General features: G+C 43.0%; 1 protein-coding gene across 1 annotated transcript in view; it reads right to left on the bottom strand.

The window, feature by feature from the left end:
* adamts6 (ADAM metallopeptidase with thrombospondin type 1 motif, 6) overlaps positions 1-17,193 on the bottom strand; it is a 124,859-nt gene that overhangs the window by 53,384 nt on the left and 54,282 nt on the right. The window contains exons 11-12 of the mRNA XM_073829775.1: positions 13,194-13,301; positions 9,665-9,810 (exon numbers count right to left, since the gene is read on the bottom strand). Coding sequence (XP_073685876.1) covers positions 9,665-9,810; positions 13,194-13,301 — 254 coding nt within the window. The remainder of the gene's footprint in view (positions 1-9,664; positions 9,811-13,193; positions 13,302-17,193) is intronic.

Below are 17,193 nucleotides of genomic sequence, written 5' to 3' on the forward strand. Positions count from 1 at the left end.
ATTATTTTATTATGATTTTACCTGTATTTATTATACCTTTTAATGCTAGAATAGTTTATTATTTTGTTATGCACCACACAGAAAAATTATCATTTCTTTTTAAAAGATATACAGGTGAATCTCAATAAATTAGAATGTCATGGAAAAGTTCATTTATTTCAGTAATTCAACGCAAATTGTGAAACTTGTGTATTGAATAAATTTAATGCACACAGACTGAAGTAGTTTAAGACTTTGGTTCTTTTAATTGTGATGATTTGGCTCACATTTAACAGAATCCCACCAATTCACTATCTCAACAAATTAGAATATGGTGGCACGCCAATCAGCTAATCAACTCAAAACAATTGCAAAGGTTTCCCGAGCCTTCAAAATGGTCTCTCAGTTTGGTTCACTAGGCTACACAATCATGGGGAAGACTGCTGATCTGACAGTTGCCTGGAGGACAAGCATTGACACCCTTCACAAAGAGGGTAAGCCACAAACATTCATTGCCAAAGAAGCTGGCTGTTCACAAAGTGCTGTATCCAAGCATGTTAACAAAAAGCTAAATGGAAGGAAAAAGTGTAGAAGAAAAAGATGCACAACCAACTGAGAGAACCGCAGCCTTGAGAGGCTTGTCAAGCAAAATCGATTCAAGAATTTGGGTGAACTTCACAAGGAATGGACTGAGGCTGAGGTCAAGGCATCAAGAGCAAACCACACACAGACAAGGAATTTGGCTACAGTTGTCATATTCCTCTTGTTAAGCCACGCCTGAACCACAGACAACATCAGAGGCATCATACCTGGGCTAAGGAGAAGAAGAAATGGACTATTGCCCAGTGGTCCTCTTTTCAGATGAGAGCAAGTTTTGTATTTCATTTGGAAACCAAGGTCCTGGAGTCTGGTGGAAGGGTGGAGAAGCTCGTAGCTCAAGTTCCTTGATGATTTGGGGTGCAATGTCATCTGCTGGTGTTGGTCCACTGTGTTTTTTAACAAACGTCAAACTCCGCCTTCAGCATTTTCAGCGCTTCCACAGGCTTTTCAACTGGGAATGGGGCCACTGGTTTCTCAGCTGAAAAATTTTGGGTAACTGGGAGATGAGTGAAGTCTTGATTTTGCACCTGTTCAATCACGATGACGCATTATGTTGAATGTACCATTCTGGTGGTGAATTTAACAAATAATTAGGCTATGTTAATAACTAAGGGAAATTTTAGTTTGAAAGCCAACCTCTATTATCAAATACCGACATGATATAAGTAAAACATGTATTAAAAATTAAATTTTTATTGGCATTGTTCAGAGGGCCAGGCCAAATGTGGGGGCGGGCCGCATTCGGCCCCCGGGCTTTAGTTTGGGGACCCCTGGTCTAGAGCCTGTCATCTTCACTTGCAACTATTTTTATATATGCAATTCCACTACTATGCCAGTAGGAGCGCAAAAAAAAGCATCTCTGCAATGTAGAGTCACTAAAAAGATCTTTCAGCCAAAATCACTGATATATCACATTAAACCAATGTGCAATTCATTTCAGCCTTACATGGAGTTCCATTGTTTGAAAGCAAGATGCCCCTCAGGCCAGTGATTTCCAATTCTATAAACAATAATCCCATAATTAATAACCGGGCCCCTAATAAGCCCCTTGAGTATCCACGTGTTCTACCAAGGTTGACTTCAGTTCCATAAATGGACATTCAGAAAACTCCTCAAGCCACAAGCAAATATGAAAAGCCGTTTCCATTTGTGTTTGTTTGACAGAGAGCTCCAGATCTCCAGTGTATGTTCAGGTTGTTATGACCAGCAGGGCAGTATGCACTTTTTCTCTTTGTCTTATAAATGCTTGATGTATGTAGCCAGGTCTCTCTCAGTGAAGCAGTTTGGCCATTTCTCCGCAGGTTATTCTGACCCAGGAGGGCAGCGTAATGAGGTTTGCCAAGGCTTAGGCGATTCTGGCCGTCTTCCTCCGCCTCCCCCCCGTGCCGTCTGGCACCGAGAACGGCTGGTTGTGCTGTTTTCTCAGGGCCCGCTCTTAATGAATGCTTTCCAGGGCAGCTTGGCTTGAAGTGCTTGGGTTTCCTTTCTCTCGGGTAGCCAGGTTTTAAGGGCTGATCATCTTACACAGGTGTTACATATTACACCGGCCACACTCCCGCCACTGTCTGCAGTGAGAGCGTGAGGATAGACATTTCCGCAACCACCGGGAATGAAACCTAAACTCCATCTACGTCCAAACCTATTTTGAGCTCCTGCGGCTACCTATGAAATCATTGGAGAAACTGGCAAGAGGACAATAACAAAAGTCAAAGGACAAAAACGTTTTAAATCAACAAATATCTTTTATGTTGGCATGAGTTTGGGTTTTCATATTAAAGGGATAGTTGACCCAAAAATGACACTTATGTCATCTTTTACTCACCCTTGTGTTGCTCCAAACAGAAGTTTCTTTCTTCTGTTGAACACAAATTTTGAAGAATGTTGGTAACCAAACAGTAAGCCATTGACTGCCATAGTATGGAAATAAATATCATGGATGGCATCAATGGCTACCAGCAACTTATTCTGTGTTCAATAGAAGAAAGCTAATTTTTACTGATTTGAAACAACATGAGGGTGAGTAAATATTGACATTTTTATTTTTGGGTATCTACTGTATCCCTTAAAGGAGAAGTTCACTTCCAGAACTTACAAAATGTACAGATAATTTACGCAGCCCTTTGTCATCAAAGATATGTCTTTCTTTCTTCAGTCGTAAAGAAATTTAGGAATGTTCTCTATATAGTGGACTTCTATGGTGCCCGCGACTTTTAACTTCCAAAATATAGTTAAAATGCAGCTTTAAAGGCTTCTAAATGATCCCAGCCGAGGAAGAAGGGTCTTATCTAGTGAAACGATCAGTTATTTTCTAAAAACATTTTCAATTTACATACTTTTTAACCTCAAATGCTCGCCTTGTCTAGCTCTGTGTGAACAGTGACAGTTAGGGTATGACGAAAAAGCCCCATCTCATTTGCTCCTGAAACTTCAAAATCGTCCTACATTGTTTTACCTTTTTTTGTAAAGGGTGTTTGACCTTCTTTGCTTGTTTACTTTGCAAACACTGGGTCGGTACTTCTGCAGTGATGTAGGATGATTTTGAAGTTGGAGGAGAAAATAAGATGGGAGTTTTTCGACATACCCTAACTATTTTGACCTGGAATACACAGAGTTCACGCAGAGCTAGACAAGACGAGCGTTAGAAGTTAAAAGCTATATATATATATATATATATTAAAAAAAAAATAATAATAATAATAACAACTGTTTCAATAGATAAGACCCTCCTTCCTCTGCCCTTTAAAGCAGCATTTAAACTGTATTTTGAACGTTCAAACTCGGGGGCACCATTGAAGTTCCCTCTCAGTCGGTCTCTCGACGTCCGTCGAGACCGACGAATTGGGATATCGCTTTAGAGATACCAATCCTCTTTGTGTGTAAACTAAACGAGCCAATGCACATTGGCATGCATGATTGCATCCAGCTGTCGCTGATCACAGCGTGAGCATAAATACACAGCAGGTGCAATGCATAGACAGCATTTCGCTTCGGAGCCGATCCTTGTTGTACAAGATGGATGAGCAACAAGACAAGAAAACTCTTTCCTCTGCTGTGTTGGCGGCACGGTGCTTCAGCGGCGGTGGTCATCTGTGGGTGGAAAAGCGCACAGTTAAGGACTGCACTACCCGCCTTCTGTGTCACGGCGGCCATCTCCCCTGTGCCCGTTCCCCCCGGCAAACGACTGGTCTGACGGTGACGGTGGGGAATTTCCCGGCGGACAATCTGTCGGGGGTTCCTCCTTCCACCGACACTCCGTTCCATCTGGAGCTCCCAGAAGAGTGTTCTGGTCCTCGTGAACCGCTCATTACTTTTGGGGCTCCCCCTGACGACCGGATGTCAATCGCTGCATCGGTGGGTGAGCCAGACTTCTCGGGGGAGGACGATTCCGGATCGCTGCCGTCCGCTGGGTGGTCAGCGGTGCCGGATAGCGACCCCGAGATGATGGCTATGCTTGCCTGGGCCGCCGAGAAGGTAGGGCTTGAATGGTACTGTCCATCACTTCCCGACCCTTCTCGGCTGGATGACTGGTATCTTGGGGTGGCTCGCGCTGGTTCTCAGCGTCCCACCCCAGTGCCCTTCTTCCCGGAGGTGCATGACGAGCTTACTGGGACGTGGACGGCACCTTTTACTGCCAGAAACCGCTCCAGTGGCACGTCCTCCCTCACCACCCTTGATGGCGGACCAGCATGGGGGTACACGGCTGTACCGCCGGTGGAGCGCACGGTGGCGATGCAATTGTGTCCCGGCGCCGCTTCCACTTGGCGGGGCAACCCGTTGCTCCCCTCCCGGGCCTGTAGGCACTCGTCGGCTCTGATCGGCAGTGCCTACACGGCTTGTGGGGCTGCTGGCTCCGCCCTACACGCTATGGCATTATTACAGGTCCATCAGGCCCAGGCACTGAAGGACCTGTACGAGGGTGGTCACGACCCGGAAGTTCTACGTGAACTCCGTATCGCTACGGACCTCGCGCTACGAGCGACGAAGGTTACGGCGCCATCTCTGGGTCGTGCGATGTCCATGATGGTGGTCCAGGAACGCCATCTCTGGCTGTGTCTGGCCGACATGAGGGAAGCCGATAAAATCAGGTTCCGAAATGCCCCCGTGTCCCAGACCGGCCTCTTCGGCGACGCGGTGGAAAACTTTGCCCAGCAGTTTTCTGCCGCACAGAAGCAGACTGAGGCTATCAGTCATATCCTGCCCCGGCGTGCTCCCGCTGCTGCCTCCACCCAGCCGCCAGCAGCACCTCGGTCTGCTCGTCGCCGAGGGCGACCCCCTGCTTCCGCCCCCGCTCCACAGCAGCCAGCGCAGCAGCCTTCACAGCGGCGCCGTGGAGCCGGTCGCAGGGCGCCCCGCCCGTCCAGGCTCCCACCAAGACCAGTGGGAAACGCAAGAACAAGCGTCCCTGAGACAGGCGACCCAGAGATGGAGGAAGCTGCTCTTCGGGAGGTGGTGAACGCACCACTCCCTCCCCCGGAGGAGGGCCGGGCGGAGAATCTTTTGTTCCCTTTGTTTCCTTTAAGAAACCCGTCATCGGCCTCACGGCCGGTGACACCCAAATTTTCAATAAAAGAGCAATTTCCACTATCTCTGGGTCCCCAGAGGGGACAGCGGGTGTTGCACGGGTCATCCCCGGGCTTCACCCCCTCTCCCCTCCCTCCAGCAAACGGCGCTGGGCGGTTGGAGAGTGCTGTAGAACGGACTACTCACGCACCAGCTGCCAGAACGCAGGTAAATGTCTCGCATACACTACACACAGACACACTGACCCCGCTTCGGACCGGCCCCGCATCAGACTCGGCTACGCGATTCAGTTCGCCCGGCGTCCTCCCCGGTTCAGGGGCATCCACTTCACTACAGTGAAAGTAGCAGATGCCCCTGTCCTGCGTGCAGAGATTGCTACCTTGCTGGCGAAGGAAGCAATAGAGCCGGTCCCTTCAGCCGATATGAAGACAGGGTTTTACAGTCCTTACTTCATAGTACCCAAGAAAAGCGGTGGATTACGACCGATCCTGGACCTGCGCGTCTTGAATCGAGCTCTTCACAAGCTACCTTTCAAGATGCTCACACAAAAACACATCCTCAGATGTGTTCGTCCCCAGGATTGGTTCGCAGCGATCGACCTGAAGGACGCGTACTTTCATGTTTCGATCCTTCCGCGCCACAGACCATTTCTGCAGTTTGCATTCGAAGGCAGAGCATATCAGTACAAGGTCCTGCCCTTCGGGCTGTCCCTCTCGGCCCGTGTCTTCACGAAAGTCGCGGAGGCGGCCCTTGTTCCCCTCAAAGAACAGGGCGTTGTATCCTCAACTACCTCGACGACTGGCTGATACTAGCACAGACTCGAGAGCAGTTATGCGAACACAGGGACCTGGTGTTGGCACACCTCACCTGCTTGGGCCTTCAGGTCAACTGGGAAAAGAGCAAACTCTCTCCTATGCAGAGGATCTCTTTTCTTGGTGTGGAACTGGACTCGGTCAGCCAAACAGCTCGCCTCACACAAGAGCGTGCTCAGTCGGTGCTGAACTGCTTGAATACGTTCAAGAGCAGGAAAGTGGTCCCACTGAAACAATTTCAGAGGCTCCTGGGGCATATGGCAGCAGCTACGGCAGTTATACCACTTGGACTGCTCCATATGAGACCACTTCAGCACTGGCTTCGTGGCCGAGTCCTGAGGAGAGCGTGGCAGCGCGGCACTCTCCGGGTCAAAGTAACCTCGGTCTGTCGCCTAACCTTCACCCTGTGGTCAGACCTAGCTTTTCTTCGGGCAGGAGTCCCCTTAGAACAGGTCTCCAGGCATGCTGTGGTACACACGGATGCCTCCACCACCAGTTGGTGGGCCACGTACAACGGGCAGGCAGTGTCGGGGGTTTGGACGAGCCCCCAGCTACACTGGCACATCAACTGCCTAGAGCTGCTAGCAGTACGCCTTGCCTTGAACCGTCTCAAAAGGCGTCTTCGAGGCAAACACTTGCTGGTCCGTACGGACAACACTGCGACCGTTGCGTACATCAACCAACAAGGTGGTCTACGCTCCCGTCGCATGTCGCAGCTCGCCCGTTCTCTCCTCCTCTGGAGTCAGAAGCATCTGAGGTCGCTTCGTGCCATTCATATTCCGGGTTTGCTCAACCATGCAGCCGACGAGCTCTCACGAGCTGCGCTTCCCGGAGAGTGGAGACTCCATCCCCAGTCGGTCCAGCTGATTTACAGACGTTTCGGGGAAGCTCAGGTAGACCTGTTTGTTTCTCCGGAGACGTCCCACTGCCAGCTCTTTTACTCCCTGACCGAGGGTACACTCGGCACGGACTTCCTGGCATGCAGCTGGCCGCAGGGCCTACGCAAATATGCGTTTCTCCCAGTGAGCCTTCTCGCACAGACACTGTGCAAGGTCAGGGAGGACGAGGAGCAGGTCCTGTTAGTGGCTCCTTACTGGCCTACTCGGACCTGGTTCTCAGAACTAATGCTCCTCGCGACAGCCCCTCCCTGGCGGATTCCTCTGAGGAAGGATCTACTGACTCAGAGACGGGGCACCCTGTGGCACCCGCGTCCAGACCTCTGGAAACTACATGTCTGGTCCCTGGACGGGACGCGGAGGTTCTGAGTGATCTACCCCAAGGAGTGGTAGACACCATCACTTCAGCGAGAGCTGCATCCACGAGACATGCTTACGCCTTGAAGTGGAACCTGTTCATCGGGGCTTTCTCTAGAAATGAGGATCTCGAAGATGCCCGATCTGAGTCGTGCTCTCCTTTTTGCAGCAAGGGTTGGAGCGTAGGCTGTCGCCCTCAACCCTTAAGGTCTATGTAGCCGCTATCTCTGCAAACCATGACCCCATTGAAGGAAGAAAAAAGTGGGTAAGCACGACCTGGTCGTCAGGTTTCTCAGGGGAGCGAGGAGGTTAAATCCTCCTAGGCCCCCCTCCGTACCCTCTTGGGACCTGTCTCTGGTGCTCACAGCACTACAGCAGGTCCCCGATAGTAGGAACCGATAGTAGGCTCAGGATACATGAGAGACTTAAGTGAATCCCATATGTCTTCCACGGTACCCACAGAGGCCGTGTTTCCCCGGTAACCTTCTACCATCTTCACGAGGGTTCAATCACCTCCATTCTTCTATATGTCCTAATATGAGCCATATGTGTATTGCTCCGAACCTCCTGCAGGATGGGTGGGAGCTCTGCACGTTCCCAGTGCTCCAGCTTCACTGAAGTGGGTAGTGCTATGTTATACAGTGACTGGTCTTTTCTGATCCGCCCTTGGCCTAAGCAAAAATTGGAGGCCAGGAGGCTTGCTCAGGACACTGGAGGGGGGCAGCAGCTGCGGCGCTTTGCTAGGGATCCCAATTCGTCGGTCTCCGACGTGACGTCGAAGAGACCGACTGAGAGGGAACGTCTTGGTTACGTATGTAACCCTCGTTCCCTGAAGGAGGGAACGGAGACGTCACGTCCCGTCGCCTCAGCTGCTGTACCACCGCTGTGCGGCCGGACCCAAGCTTGGCTCCTCAGCGAAATCCTGTCTATGCATTGCACCTGCTGTGTATTTATGCTCACACTGTGATCAGCGACAGCTGGATGCAATCATGCATGCCAATGTGCATTGGCTCGTTTAGTTTACACACGAAGAGGATTGGTATCTCTAAAGCGATATCCCAATTAGTCGGTCTCCGACGTGACATCTCCGTTCCCTCCTTCAGGGAACGAGGGTTACATACGTAACCGAGACGTTCACTATATAGAGAAAAAACCTGATTTTTTTTCCTTAATTTTTTTTTTTTTTTTTTTTTTTAATTCTTTATGACTGAAGAAAGTAAGGAGGGGGTGAGTAAATTTTTGTTCTGGAAGTGAACTTTAAAAACAGCTTTAATACAGTTCCTTTAAGAGCTATGCCTTTTCTGCAGTTAAAATACAGTGAAAACTTTGAAATAATTTTTGACATTTTTGATTTAAAAAAAAGTCTCTTATGCTCACCAAGGCTGCATTTATTTGTTAAAAAAAACAGCAAGTGAAATATTATTAAAATAACTTTCATTGAAATAATTGTTTTGTATTTTAATATAGTTATGTTATATATGTTTTTTATTATATTTATATTTGAATATATATATATTTGAAATAAATAAATGTTATGTTAATAGTAATTAGGTTTAAATTGTATTTCATGCTGTAACTGTAGGACTAATACAATACGTCCCCTATGAACAGCATATGTGAATATTATGCAGACCTATTGTTTAAATCAGATTTATGCTTCAAAAGTAGAGTAATCATAGCAGTTTTCATCCATAGTATTTCAGTTTAAACGTGTGTGTTTAGCTTCAAATGGCGTCTTTGATGACAGTAATCTATAAAAAATGATTTGCATTCCGATTTTGACATCAAAAGGCACAACAATATTTTTTTTTTTAAATATTGTTCAATAATTACCCGTTTACCTCCACTTGTTACCACTTGTGTTTTTTCTGCAACCACTATGTGCACGCAGCTGCAAGTGACGTCTACTCGAAATTAGTCTATATGGCTTTGGTAAGCATAAGAGACTTATTTCAGTAACAATAATGATCATAATTATTTCTGTTATATCTTTGACTGGTAGTGTACCTACAACTGCAACACTTGGGTCAATGAATATTACTTTGCCAGTGAACCATAATAATGTGGACTCATTTGCAAAGGTTTGTGAGTAAAAAATTCCAATTGCCTATTGTCAATAGTGTAGTGATGTAGGAAGCAATCACACAGAATTTCCTTTCAAACCAAGCCAGCTTCTGTTGGCCAATGTGGTGAATTCACATGACCAACTTGAACCCATTGCTAAATTGGGAAATATTTCTTTGGGAAATATTTCACCCTCACACCAAATTCCAGACTGTGTGAATTCCTATTGAAATGACTGGATTTTGCCCACAAAAACAAACAAACAAAATGGCTAATGTGACCGCACAATAAAAGTATGTCCTAACTGGTGTTGTTTTGATCTGTGCACATATTTGTCCAGAAAAGTGAGACAGAAATGATACTAGTGTGCGCTATAGTGAGATGGACTAAATAGGGACCTGTTCAGTTTTGTTCTGGCTTACTTTGCCTACTTACGCTGGGCTGTCACAATGTCGCATGGATGAGGAGACACCGCCGCCGCAGGTACGACTGCACTCGCCCCAGGTGGTCCAAGGTCCCCAGCTTCCGTCCACGCTCTGTGGCCACGTCCCAAACGCCACACATTCACCCTGATAGCACCACTGATACACAGATATAGAGAAATTACATTTAAAGAAAAAGCTGTAGCTCTCAAAATTTGATTTGCATTTCTATATTTTAACTGAAAAGAAATAGTTGAATAAAGTCATTATTTTGTAGCTTCAGAACATTACGGTTGAACCACAGATGTCACATGGACTGATAATGTTCTTACTACCTTTTTGGGCCTTAAATGTGGTAGTGTTTCTATCTATGCAGGGTCAGAAAGCTCTCGGATTTCCAAAGCAAAACGCCGCTCTCATCTGAGAGACGTCTCCAGGCTAAATCTTGTTTTGTGTAAACAGCATCTTCACCTGCTGTCCCTAATCTGAATCCACTCCAGAATAAAACCAGACTCAAGGCTTTGTAATGTCTCAGGACCACATGGAATCTTCTCGACGCACGATCTTATAATCCATCCAGCCCAGGGGACACGAGGACAGGGATTGATGGCGCTGGAAACTGTCGTCACTGTGCAACTGTGTCAGTAGGTTAAGTTCTGGCTCTTTCTCACTCTCTCTCTCTCTCTCTCTCTCTCTCTCTCTCTCTGTCTGGAGGGATCTGGATGGTTTGTGCTTGTTCTCAGACTCTTGTTTCTTTCTCTCATCCACAGACAGAGAACTTGGCAAGGGAAAGGCTGTGTCCTCAGCTACCAGTGTCTGAAATCAGGGTAGTGTGCTAAGACACTAGCAGGCAGGTCCAAAATAACCTTTTAAAGAATGTCTTATCTAACAGACCCTCTGTTGTAAAGCCTAGTAAGTGGCCTCCGTAAGCATCATTTTAAGGTAGTTTATCATTTGCATGCTTTGAAGGCTGTTTAAAAAGGAGGCAGCATGATTATGTTGCTGCCTAACATACTGTACTTTATTTAAAAAAAAAAAAAAACACTCCAAGGCAGCATTGCAGAGACCTATACTGCATTGCAAAACTTTACAATGAAATGTAGTAAAAACTTATTAAAGTTAGAAAATAGTAAAAAATATATAATGAAATAATTAATTATATATTATGTAGTTTAGAAATTATGAAGAGACGTGTGGTTACATTAGAAAAAATCAAAAAAAGGTTTACTCTTTGTGAGAATTATAGCTGAATAGTTTGCTGATATGCACATAAACAATTTAATAATATAATATAATATACGTTATAACATAAAATACATAAATTATTTAAATGAACACTTAATTTAAATACATCAAACATAATATTAAAACATTAACAAATATATTAAATAAAATAATGTTTTTTATTGAATAAATAATGTATTTACAATATTTTTTACATTTATTTTATTTAAATTTACATTTTATTTACTTATTTTTTAATCATTTAAAAAAGAAATATGTAATTGTTATCATTTGACAACACTTTTAGCAGATTGTAAGTGTTTTGCATTTAAAAATGTTATTAATCTTATAAATAATAATAATCAATAATTAATAACCTTAACTGTATAACAACCTAATAATCTTATTTAATTTAACATTTTATTTCATAAAAGTATTTATTTTGAATACATATTGTTGATTATCAATAGATCAGACTGTCAGCAGATTATGGAACTGATACAAAAGGCAACAAATATTTTTGTTAATCTGCTCAGTGGTGATTGTTGGCCAATGCAGAAAGTCACAATTATCGGGTTTATTGGCTAGTATATCAATAAAAGTCTAATATCACTATTAGTATCGCTATTAAAGGGATAGTTCACTCAAAAATGTAAATTCTGTCATAATTACTCACCCTCATGTCATTCCAAACCCGTAAGACCTTTGTTTATCTTCAGAACCCTATTAACCTATTAAATGCATACCTCGGGTCTTTAGCGACCCAGAAAGTCATTCACTACCCTCTCCTTCCTTCATTTTTTTAAGTCTGACTTCAGCTTTCATAGTATTCCTCAATCTAATTATTAAAAAACAACATAACAAAAAAAAAATATATATATATATAAAAGAATATCTGTTTTCTAATTAATTTTTTCGCTAGAGACCCGAGGTGTGTAATAGTGTATATTTATATTTAGTGTATAAGTATATTTTTTGTGTGCAAAAATATGTAAATATCTGATGACTTAATACGTGCAATTCACCTTTATTCCTCGAGGTGGCACTCTTTGATGGACAATAATGACGTGATGTTTTACTCATAATTATCGCAGGCATAAAACAAAAGAATATTATCAGCAACAATTGAACTGGTTTGAATGACTTTACTGCAGAGCTATTACTGTACGCAATAAAATATGTCACTGTTATTTGATGGTGGATGTGGTGAATAAACTGCCAGCAATCAAAATATTGACTTTAAAATCATTGAGCCAGATGCTGAATGTACTGTGAAAATGCGCTCTGAGGATGACGGTGATGGTAAAATCATCTGCTCAAATTGAACCCTTCTAAGTTTCAAAAGGTAACGAAATAAGCTTTATTTTATTCTCAAAAGAGTGTTTTGCTATTGCAGAAGTTAGAGATTCATCCGCGCTGGATATAGAGGCCCGGGTCACTAAAGACCCGAATATGTAATAATGATTGGCAAAACATTCATGCATTTAAGAGTTAATATAAAACACCGCTAAATCAGTGCAAGAAAGTCAATAGTCAAATTTTGAAAGTCAAATTTAAAAAAGTCCATTTTGATTTCATGTTGTCACATCCCATTTAAACAAAGAGTGGAAGAGAGTCTTCAGTGACAGATTAAAAATTAATTCTGCCTTAAAATGGGTGGCTTTTTGTCATTGTGCTTTCTGGAGTGTTCGACAGTCATTCTTTGCGACGCGACAAATTCATTATCAGTGCTGTGGGTGGAAAGCATATTCAGTAGCATGTGTGGTCACTCCATTTTCTCTGTCTTTCCATTTCTCGTCTTTCTGGAGCTGGCAGGGCCTCCACTCCATTACACGCTGGGCGAGAAATGGCTGACATTCGTATTCCTTTGATGCGGACCCAGCCAGGGGCAGACATAAGTACGCCCACCCGCTAAAAAAAAACAGCGGCTCAACCTGGGGCTCGCTGCTTGTCCAAGACAACGCACAAGAGCTTGGCAGTAAATAGATCCAGTGAGCGAATGGTAACAAAGACCGACAGCTCGTGGTCCTTGTCCATTCTTCCTCTTGAGCCATCCTATGAACGAGGACAATGGCCACCCTAATCTTTGTTAAAACTGTCTCTCTAACCTGGACCGGCAGAAATGTGAACTGATGACCCAAACGCTGTGTGCATGAGTGAACACTGGGAATAGGCTTTCTTATTCCCATATCTGGTACAATGAGAGCAGGGCCAAATGCCATACCCGGAGCCATTCTCTTCTCTAATCTGTCAGGAGTCCGTTTCCCACTACCTGACATTTCATAACCCTTGCCATTGCATAAAGCACACTGACTTACCCCCTTTTCAATGGTGTTGGTCTGGCACAGGGTTCCTTCTGCGGCGGGGATACTGTTGGTGACACAGCGGTTACTTTTGCTAAGGCACCAGAGCTCTCTACACACTTCCTAGGAAAGAAGGCAAAAGCAAGTTGGTCAGAATATATCAATTCTCAAGAGGGACCAGAAAAAATGGACACAAGACCAGCATAGTGTGGTGGGCTGGTTTCCCCACCAAACTGTTTAAAAGACCACATGAAATTGCTTAGTTTCTGCACTGAAACAAGATGTTTGGGTGGGGCATATTGAAAGGATCCACCCCCTTTTTAATAGCCAATAGTATGGTGACTGAGAGAGCTCAACACGCTGCAAATAAAAAAACATATGCAAATAGAAGAAACACCAGCAAATAAAGAAAACACCTTTATCAGTTTGACAGCACATGTGATGCAAATACTCACTATGTGACTAAATAAGAAACGTGCTGCAAATACTCACAATACTCACCGTGGTTATACAAATGGTAAAAAATATGGTTACTATAATTCTACTATAATAAAATCATGGTTATTTTCGTAAGAGTTGTGGTGCCCTTGAAACATTTCCGTTGTGGTTTATTCTATGCTTTTCTGTATTTGGTTGCATTGTGAGTATTTGCAGCGTGTTTCTGTATTTGATTGCATTGTGAATATTTGGAGTGTGTTTCAGTATTTGGTTGAATTGTAAGTATTTGCAACGTGTTTCTGTATTTGATTGCATTGTGAGTATTTGGAGTGTGTTTCAGTATTTGGTTGCATTGTGAGTATTTGCAGCATGTTTCTGTATTTGATTGCATTGTGAGTATTTGGAGCGTGTTTCGGTATTTGGTTTCGTTGTATTTGCAGCGTGTTTCTGTATTTGATTGCATTGTGAGTATTTGGAGCATGTTTCAGTATTTGGTTGCGTTGTGAGTATTTACAGCGTGTTTCTGTATTTGACTGCATTGTGAGTATTTGGAGCGTGTTTCGGTATTTGGTTTCGTTGTATTTGCAGCGTGTTTCTGTATTTGATTGCATTGTGAGTATTTGGAGCATGTTTCAGTATTTGGTTGCGTTGTGAGTATTTACAGCGTGTTTCTGTATTTGACTGCATTGTGAGTATTTGGAGCGTGTTTCAGTATTTGGTTGCATTGTGAGTATTTGGAGTGTGTTTCAGTATTTGGTTGCATTGTGAGTATTTGCAGCATGTTTCTGTATTTGATTGCGTTATGAATATTTGAAGTGTGTTTCAGTATTTAGTTGTGTTGTGAGTATTTGCAGCGTTTCTGTATTTGACTGCATTGTGAGTATTTGCAACGTGTTTCTGTATTTGATTGCATTGTGAGTATTTGGAGTGTGTTTCAGTATTTGGTTGCATTGTGAGTATTTGCAGCATGTTTCTGTATTTGATTGCGTTATGAATATTTGAAGTGTGTTTCAGTATTTAGTTGTGTTGTGAGTATTTGCAGCGTTTCTGTATTTGATTGCATTGTGAGTATTTGGAGCGTGTTTCGGTATTTGGTTGCGTTGTGAGTATTTGCAGCGTGTTTCTGTATTTGACTGCATTGTGAGTATTTGGAGCGTGTTTCGGTATTTGGTTGCGTTGTGAATATTTGCAACGTGTTTCTGTATTTGAATGCGTTGTGAGTATTTGGAGTGTGTTTCAGTATTTGGTTGCATTGTAAGTATTTGCAACGTGTTTCTGTATTTGATTGCATTGTGAGTATTTGGAGCTTGTTTCAGTATTTGGTTGTGTTGTGAGTATTTGCTGCGTGTTTCTGTATTTGATTGTGTTGTGAGTATTTGAAGTGTGTTTCAGTATTTAGTTGTGTTGTGAGTATTTGCAGCGTTTCTGTATTTGATTACATTGTGAGTATTTAGAGCGTGTTTCTGTATTTGATTGCGTTATGAATATTTGAAGTGTGTTTCAGTATTTAGTTGTGTTGTGAGTATTTGCAGCGTTTCTGTATTTGATTGCATTGTGAGTATTTAGAGCGTGTTTCTGTATTTGATTGCGTTATGAATATTTGAAGTGTGTTTCAGTATTTAGTTGTGTTGTGAGTATTTGCAGTGTTTCTGTATTTGATTACATTGTGAGTATTTGGAGCGTGTTTCAGTATTTGGTTGCATTGTGAGTTATGCAGCATGTTTCTGTATTTGTTTGCATTGTGAGTATTTGTAGCGTGTTTCAGTATTTGGTTGGATTGTAAGTATTTGCAGCATGTTTCTGTATTTGATTGCATTGTGAGTATTTGGAGTATGTTTCAGTATTTGCAGCGCATTTCTGTATGTGGTTGCGTTGTATTAGTAGCACATTTCTGTATGTGGTTGCGTTGTATTTGTAGCACGTTTCTGTATTTGGTTGCGTTGCAAGTATTTGCAGCGTGTTTCTGTATTTGATTGTGTTGAGTATTTGGAGTGTGTTTCTGTATTTGGTTGCATTGTGAGTATTTCCAGCGTGTTTTTTGTATTTAGTTATGTTGCAAGTATTTGTAGCACGTTTCTGTAATTGGTTGTGTTGTGTGTATTTGCACGTTTCTGTATTTGGTTGTGTCCCATGAGGTACACAGTTTTTACATGGATTCAAGTTGTTTACCAATGTGAAGCTGCTTGGTTTTGAAGTAAACCACAAAATTTGTTTTGCTTACATAACAACACCTTAAGTATCTAAGCTTTATTATTATGTTTTTGTATAAATATGTCTGAGAATTAGTAGGATTCCTTCAAATTTAAATCACATAAAGAGTCTTTCTGAAGACTACTAATTTTTATTCTACGGTCTATCAGTATAGAAGTTGAAATTGTCAGTTTACATATGTTAGAACTGCCTTATAAGTAGCTGACAAATGCACCAAAGAACAAACTTCCATGTGCTCTAAAGGAACCATGCTGGGGTCTGAAGTTTGAGCATAGGAAGACATAAGGCTTTTTGTACATTACAAGTGAAGCTTTGTAGAACCCTGCATTAGATTTCCCATTAAAGTGCACCAGGTCCCTTTAAAGCCTGAACTTCACAGGATTTACAGGACAGAGAAGTGCCCCCATGAAAAAGACTTATGATAGGGAGCACCACCGCTGACCCCAGGTCAGTAAATAAGACTCAGCTGCCCAGCCCATCCAGATTAAATAAAGCGGCAAACTGCCACTCTCAGGTTGCAAAAGCTCCACCTCTACGGCTGGTTTTAATAAGGTTTCCTGCTGGCCCATTCGAGATGCCCATGCTGAGAAGGTCAGAGGGGTAAGCTTGACCAGCAAGACCCCGGCACTGACGGCTTTAAGCTGGGAGTGCAGGCTAGCGATAAATATGGGCCAAATGCACTAAGACCAAAGCAATTGCTGCTATCAAACAGTTTTAAAATTTTAGAACTTATGGAGCACTAAGGGGCTGAAATAATAATTCCAATATGGAATAAATATATAAAGACATTCTTTAGATTTGTTGCTATCTGTTTTAATTTCAGACATAGTTTTGGTCTTTTGATGGAAATATCCTTTAAGTATAGTCAATATTGCTTTCTGTGTAACACTTATGTTTAGTTTTTATCATGTTTTCAATGTGTTTTGGTTCTCTCTTCCTTGTTTTGTCATTTGACCTACTTTCTCTGTCTGTTTAGTTACTCATTCTGTTCACCTGTTGCTTAGTTAATTATCGCATTAGTTCCTTTGTCATGTTGTGTTTTACATGCTGTTTCATTTGTGTTTCTTCTCTTTTGGATTACCTGAGTTACTTTCTTTTGAATTACTTCATCTATTTTCATCATCCTTGGACCTAAACTTCACTGAATACCGGACCCACTAACAAAGAGGACAACATTTTTTTTCCACGGAAGAAGTAACCTGAAGGCATATGTGGAGAAGTTCATCATCGCCATCTACCTAGCCATCTGCAGTGTCATGTGGCTTATAGAAGGATTTTGGGTCAGACTGGACGATGAGGTCCAGCTGGTGATGCCTTAGGAAAATTCTGCTGGACGCTGGCCTAGTACATCAACTTCACTCTTTGG

The sequence above is a fragment of the Garra rufa genome, chromosome 23, assembly GCF_049309525.1.
Source record: "Garra rufa chromosome 23, GarRuf1.0, whole genome shotgun sequence".
NCBI classification, from domain to species: Eukaryota; Metazoa; Chordata; class Actinopteri; order Cypriniformes; family Cyprinidae; genus Garra; species Garra rufa.